This window comes from Metopolophium dirhodum, chromosome 1 (genome assembly GCF_019925205.1).
Source record: "Metopolophium dirhodum isolate CAU chromosome 1, ASM1992520v1, whole genome shotgun sequence".
NCBI lineage: Eukaryota > Metazoa > Arthropoda > Insecta > Hemiptera > Aphididae > Metopolophium > Metopolophium dirhodum.
In genome coordinates, this window is record NC_083560.1 from 110,092,447 (window position 1) to 110,100,414 (window position 7,968).

At 28.1% G+C, this 7,968-nt stretch overlaps 1 protein-coding gene across 1 annotated transcript; it reads right to left on the minus strand.

Annotated features, from left to right (window-relative positions):
* Positions 1–1,555: 1,555 nt before the first annotated feature.
* Positions 1,556–5,119, minus strand: LOC132935974 (uncharacterized). Its single transcript, XM_061002613.1, has 3 exons — positions 4,691–5,119; positions 4,479–4,594; positions 1,556–3,614 (listed from the first exon to the last, which is right to left on the minus strand). The coding sequence occupies exon 3, from the start codon at positions 3,408–3,410 to the stop codon at positions 1,746–1,748; it is 1,665 nt and encodes a 554-aa protein (XP_060858596.1). The 5' UTR covers positions 3,411–3,614; positions 4,479–4,594; positions 4,691–5,119; the 3' UTR covers positions 1,556–1,745.
* Positions 5,120–7,968: the final 2,849 nt, after the last annotated feature.

Genomic DNA, 7,968 nt, shown 5'->3' on the forward strand with positions numbered 1-7,968 from the left:
GCGCGGCTTTCTGCGTGCCGCAATAACAGACTATTATTAAAATAATAAAATAATAATAATAATAATAGTGTAATATACGCGTATAATATTATTATGATGATCATTATTATATAAACGAGTTTCTGAACCTAAAACCGTTCCGATTTATTCGCCTGCTCGGGGTCGGCTGACACAAATATATCGCCGGATCGAATATCGCATAATAGCCGGCATGGATAACTTATAACTACGATAAATAACAATCTACACGACAATTTTATAATATGGTGCGGAGACGGAAACCGGCAGCAGCAAATACGTGCAATATTCCGCCCACCCAAGGATAAATATTATTGTAATTTTTAAAGTTATTTTTTTTCATTGGAAAAGCTAAAAGTCAGTGACTATCGTGATAGCTCAACAGTTATTTTAAATGGTACAAAACTATGAAAATAACAAAACAAAATACAAATACGTCATTACGTCCTATTATATATAGGGAACAAAACTAGCTTCCAATATGAAAAGAGGGAGGTTGGGGAGGAGGAATATTAAGATATTTTAGCTTACTGAAAATAGAATAAAATAAATAAAACATAATGCGCATACCTATAATAATCCTTATAACTATAATCCCAATGATCTTGCCCCTCCTCGGAATCTTTGCCATTTACATTCATTTCCCATTCCCATTCGTCCAACTTAACATCTTCTTAATATCTAAAAAACAATCCATTCTATAGGATGGTGCAACTAGCCAACTCATCGTTCCTCGTTTGAATTATTATTGTTTGTACTATAAAATTTAACGACACCCCCTATGAAGAAGGACGTAACTCAATATTCACTACTTTTCAGGACAGTGTTAAAATGTTTTCGGAATTAAATTCTTATTCCCATGGCGATTGTTTTTAAAATTTTTTTTTCGAGTTAGTATTTATTTCTTTTGTAGCTTGCTGGAAATGTATTGTTTTTGTTTAATTACCTTTTGTTGACCTAAGTCTGTGAGTTACGTCTTTTTTTTTGAGACTATGAAGACGTAACTCAAGTTAAGTTTTTTTTCGTGGGAAATATTTAATTTTCATGAAGACGTATCTCGATTTAAATAATGATAAGTCAATTAATTTTAGGAAAGAACTATTTTAATGAAGACATAAAGCCAACTATATCATTATTTGAGGATAAAATTAAATAATATGCAAACATATTACTGAGTATAATTATATATAAACTTTCATTAGGAAACTTAAGTTTTCCTTCTTTAATTATTAAATATCAAGAAATCATTAATTACAAAAAGTATTTTTTTTAATAACAAATTAAGGTAATTTAAAAATAATAAAACTTTAAAATCAATGCCATAATAATATTATCAGTCCTTCACTGTAAATATTAACAAAAAAAATATTTAAATGAAATAAAATGACACAACTTTCAACTCAATGCCATAATGTTCTGTATTATGTAAATACAAAAATACTACTAAAAAAGTATTGTTTCATAACAATAAACATAGATTATTAAAAAATAAAATACTTAAGTTATAATAATAATAATATCAGTTCCTTTACTGCTAACAAAACGAAATAAAATATGTTAGAAAAAAAAAATATGACAAAAAGTAATGTTCTTTTAACAATAAACTTAGATAATTTAAAAATAAAATACTTAATATTAGGTTATAACAATATTAATATCAGTCCCTTCATTGTCAAGATCACAAAATAAAATGTTATGAAAATAAAAATAATAATAAAACTTAAAACTCAATGTAATAATATTGTGATCAATGTAAATAAAATAATATTCAAACAATAACATCTTAAAAATTTATAGAGATTTAAAAAAAAAATGTGATACATCGATGGAATTAGTCCTTTATTGCATAAAGATAACAAATCTTGCAATTTAAGTCTATCTATAGGAATTTTAGAGTTATATGCTTTTACTGGGAAATGGGTCCGTGCTTGATGTCTCCCTGGTTTTTTTTTTAAAATCATATCCATTATGACAAAATCTGTGTTTGAATACTCATACTTAATTTTTAAAGTAAAAGGCATTTCAAAAGATGTCGATATTTCCCTAATGTTATTCCATTTAATGATTTCGTTGTTAGTTGATTTTTTCCAATTTAAATCTGCATTTTCAACCATGGGTTTGAAGTTAAGGAAATCTTCATTTGACATTTCAAAAACCAAATATGAATTTTTATTCAACTTGGCACATCTGACTAATGTAACCCATTGAGACGGTACATAAATTACTTTACCTTTTTTAGCACACTCTATTGTAGCGTGCATACTGTCACCTTCATTTTGGGTGTGTCCCACCTCCAAAAATCGATGGACAATGGTGACTTTAAGAGTTGCAGATGCATATTCCCACATCGAACAAATGAATCGGTTTCTGTTTTGACCGCCACAGTTGTCAGAATAAAAACTGAATTCCTTAATACCACTGTCCTTCATAAGTGTCATAAACTTTAACAAACATGTAGCAATTTCATTTGATCCTCGTTTAGCATCAGACTCAGTCCACATGTAACAATAACCTTGGCGTTTTCCAATGTCAAATATAGTGAAATTGTAAGTTGCATATTTACGTTTATAATAAAAACTACTGACTTCACATTGAGGAGCTGTCAATACCTTCGGCAGGTCAAATACGGCAACACAAAATGTGGGATCTGCTAATGCCCTTCTTTTGTCTTCGTTTTTAAGTTCTCTTGCTAATGATTTGTTTAGTAAATGTTTATCATATAAATCTTTTTGTTTAAATTTTTCTTCAGGACAAGCCAGTTTGTATACCTCACATACATCACATTGGTCTTTCTTAGGTTTAAAAAAAGACAAATTAAACTCAGTATTGAATATATCAGTATACTGTCTTAAAGTTACATTTATTACACTATTATTGGAATTACTCAAAGGTTCATCTGAAATCCATTCCAAATATAACCTGTGCATTTTAGAAATACAGAGACCACTTTCAAGATATTTTTTTGCTGTGTTTTCCCTAACATAGTGAGAATCAACTATAGGAAAACTATTTATATGCTTCCTAATAGCATTTTTAACATCTTCTTTTATAGATAATGGTCGATTGCTATGTTTTCCCCTCATATCTGTATTTAAAACTGGAGATGTTATTAATGTTTTGCAAACATTATCAACAACTTTGTCGGATATAGCCAATGTTTGTAAAAACTTTTTTTGACAAACCTGAATCTCTAAATTGTTGATTGGTAAATAATATTTTCTAGACTTGTTTCTTCTTGACTGCGACGCTATTGAGATAGTTATTTGTTTTTTTTCAAATATTTTTACGTATTTAGTTATGAAATCACGTTGCCTTATATGAGTACCCAATCCCCAGTACAAATCAAAAATGGTTTTACGGACATCATTATTTAATTTGTCAATACATTTCATTCTACATTTATCTGTACAAGGTGGTCCCAGTTTTTTTGCCTTTATAATGTTGCCCTTTCGGTTACAATGTTCAACCCCAGCATTCAATAGTTGCTTACTTTTAACATCATTCCATTATTTTCTATTTGTTTTACGTTTTCTTTTTGGAGATTTTCCTATGCCTGTCTTACGTGTTCTTTTTTTTACAATGACAGCATTCTCAACCTGTTGACATCAAACAAAAAACTTCAATAATTGTGTATAAAATGTAATTAGCTGTAGGTACATAGGTAGGTAGGTCTTAATAAGAGATACACCTATTTCAAGGCATGAAAAATTATTTTTTATAGTTTTCCAAATACAAACATTTTGTATTGTGAATAGAAACATGCCAAAGTATATAATGCCAGATTCAAAAAAATACTGTTTTTGTAATACCTAATAATATTATAATTGTTTGAAATGTAGTTTTATAAATTAATATGATTAAACATTATGTTAATTTAGGCCATATTATTATAATTCAAAGGCTGAATAAATTATATTATGATTTGTTTAAAATAAAATACTCTATGAAAATTGTTGAAAATGTTGTTTTTGAAATAAAAAAATAATAATGGCTGTAATTGAATAATTTCAACGGTTTTTTTTTTAAATTCCAAATTAAGTTTCTATTCAACCTCGTTAGAATTGAATAACAAATCCTATGACAACTAAATAGATAGTTTTTTCACCCACACATGCAGGTGAATAGAAACATCACACTTAAAAAATTTATAAAATTAAATTTTATAGTTGGGTAATTATTGAAATTTCTATTTTGTAGTAGGTGCTTGGTAAGACCCACATTTTCATGTACTTTAAAGTGTTATCCATATTTTAGATTTAGAGAAAATAATTTTATAACAAGTGAAAGGGGAACTGTTTCTATTCACCCACTTTTACAGTAAATAGAAATAAACAAGTGCAGTAAAATTTAAATTAGTTTTGAGTTTCAAAAGCTCAAAATACTTAAGAAAATAATAAGGATAATATAAATAACAAAATATTATAATCATTGTAATAAAATTAACTCAATTGTATACTTACAGTGAGGGTTGCAGTATTTGATGAGATTTCATCAGAACTTGAGCTTGATATAATAGCTGGTATAAATTCAGGTCTTTATCACTATCATACGTTATACTTTCATCTTCATAATTATACTGAAATAAATTTATAATCAGAAATATTATTTTCAGTACCATGACACTGATACAGGTGGGTTATTGCTTGGTTACAATTTAAAAATATTTACTTACTTCATCGCTACTTATAGTTCCATATTCATAAGTATCCAGTATGCTTTCAGTTTCACCCGATGATAAATACTGTTCATAAAAATAATTTATTGAAATAAAATCATAAAAAATAAATAAACTACAATAGCTAAATTACTTAAAATGACCATACAATTAAAATCTAAGAACATTATATTTTTATTGTCACAGTATTTTCATTTATATTGTAATGTGATAAAGTAAAATATCAAATAATATTAGTCATTAGATTTTAGGTACAATAGTTTTAAGAATAAGAAACTTACCATTTCATCTTCATTAATAGATATTGGTGTATGGTTATCCATATTAATTATTGAGTACAAAAAACTACCAAAAACACAAGTAATTCAAACGAAAAAATATATAATAACATTAATAAGTTTGTACTTAATAAAATAAGTAATGCTATAACAACACTGCTGTATACCGGATATGAATAATAATAATTGTGGTTAGTAATATCAATCATTATCATTCTATAATTGTATTATCTTTATTGTTGTAGTATTTCTAATTTTAGAACAATCATAACAACAATACTATTAATATTTTCCGGAGTTACGTCTTTATTCGACGGAAATTTATATTTAAAAATAGACGTAACTAAAGTTACGTTCTTTTTCGCTGATAAGTCAAATAATAGGAGTTTATATTTTATTTGATTTATAACCTCTTTGGCAGAGTTGAGTTAATGCCGTTTTCGTCGGAAATAAAGAAAAAAAACGGCTATCAGATTAAAAAATAAACCGAAAAATGAAAAAATTGAGTTACGTCCTTCTTCGTAGGAGGTGTTATTTAATGTGTTGTAATTCTACTACTATTATTATTTTAAATATAATTTTTACTATTTGTACTATTTTGAATTATTAAATCTTTTAGCATGTCTGTTTTAGCGTTAGCATAATATTCGAATTTAGGTAATTCGTAAATATTGTATATAACTTTATAACTCGTATATATATAATATGTATAATATAAATAAATAATATAATATAATTCATAATGTAGGCATATAGCCATATGGGTGTTTGTTTTTTTTTTTATCGTATTTGTTATTACTAGAATACTAGTTTTGGCTAGCTTGTGGCAGGTTGTGCTTGTTTAAGCGGTAAGGTTAGGGTTGGATAATATATTATTATTATATTCGACGTATACAAATATAATGTATCAAAATATGTACTTATTATTTTATGATACGCATAAACGCCGCGTGTGCCGGATTAGAGACTTTCGTTACGTCGTCGCCGGAAACGTTAACCGAAAACGCGAATACTATTTTATTATATTGCAGGCGAATAACGTTTTTCTACGACCATAATACTATTTTTTATTCCGTTTTTATGCATTCGAATGGACATATTTTTGTCACGCTAAGTCACTGCTTTGGCGGCCATCACACAAGTACCCCCCCCCCCCCCCCCCCACCAAGTTCCTATTACATAATTTATAAATTATATAACTTCCTATAAAATGTTAGTTTATATTATATTTACGCTTTCGCGGTCATACGAGGGAAATAGAAGATAAAGTCATATTACATATTAGGTAGGTATTAATATTTTATTGCACTCGTTATGTGGGCACGTGCCAGCATAATCTCCGTTATTTGAGCTAATATTCCATTTATTTTTCAAATATACTACACTATATAATCACAATAATATTATATTATGTAAGACCTAAATATAGGCGAGTAAAGAATTATTTTTCAAGGGGAGGGGGGAAACCAACTACAAGGCTGGCTGACAAAAAATAAATTATAATGTACATATAGGTAAGTCTATTTATTTATAAACTTTTTAAATGTACCTACATAGCACTTTATTTAATTTTTTTATTGATTCGTGGTGTTTCAATAAACAGAGCATTACAAAAATCAGTTGGAAAAATTAGTAAAATAATGTTTTATTTACTTTTAGTTTGATGACTTATGACTAGGGCTAGAGACTTATAGGAGTTTGCGCATGTTTTTCAATAATCATTCAAAACATAGCTAAGTAATATAGACATTTGTTTCATAGTACTAGGAGTTTAAAGCAATCAGTTTTATTTTGCATATTTTGCATATTCAGTTGTTTTTCCCTATAAGAGCATATTTTGATGTATTTTTATTTTAAGTGCATATTTCACATATTTTATTTAAACAAATTTAAAACAATACATGCATAACAGAGAAAAACATTTTATACATAGGTACCTACTATAGAATATTTAATATATGAATTTTCTAGAAATTGGATAAAAATAGATTAAAATGATTAAATAATCGCTATACCGTGTATTTTCCCAATTATTTGTGTGTTGTGAAATTGGTCGATAAGGAATACGCCAAATACGGTCAGTTGATGTCAATTCGTCTATTCGTATCGTATGTGTGTTTGTCTTGCGTAGTTGCGTCTTGTGTGAATAAAAGTTTAAAATTAAAGATAAAAATGCCTAAAGTAAAGGCAAATACATCTAGTCGTATACAGTCATATGTTTCAGAATTCGGTAGTTCAGTGTTTTTAGTTGATCACTCAGTGCAGTTTTGTAAACTTTGTGAAGTTAAAGTTAGTGCTGAAAAACGTTTTACTGTATTGCAACACCTTAAAACCGAAAAACATATTAAGTCAGTAAACCGTATTGATAAATCAATAAAAAGTCAACAGCTTCTAGAATTTAATCCGCTAACTAAAAAATGTCAGTTTAACAAAGATTTATGTGAAGCTATGTTATTTGCTAATATTCCTTTATACAAAATAGAAAATGTAAAATTTAAATCATTTTTACAAGAATATACAGGAAAAGAAATTCCAAAAGAGGCCACTCTTCGCAAAGACTATGTAGATGACTGTTATCAAGATACTTTAGTAAAAATACGAAGTTGCGTATAAAAAAACAAAATATGGGTATCTATTGATGAGACGACCGACGTCGAAGGCCGCTTAGTAGCCAATGTTATTATAGGAGTTTTACGTACTGACGGACCAGGTGAGATATTTTTGTTAAATACAGAAGAATCAGAAAAGGCAAACCATCAAACTATTTTTAAACTTTTTGATAAATCTATGAATATATTATGGCCACAAAGCGTACATCATGATAACGTTTTGTTATTTTTGTCGGACGCTGCGCCGTATATGGTGAAATCGGGAAAAGCAATTCAAGCACTTTACTCAAAGATGATACATGTAACATGTATAGTACATGGATTTCATCGTGTGGCCGAAGAAGTACGTTCATATTTTAACATAGTTGACCAACTTATATCTAGTGTA

Excerpts from the sequence above, each read along its gene's own strand:
- LOC132935974 (XM_061002613.1), bottom strand. The coding sequence starts at position 3,410 with ATGAAATGTATTGACAAATTAAATAATGATGTCCGTAAAACCATTTTT.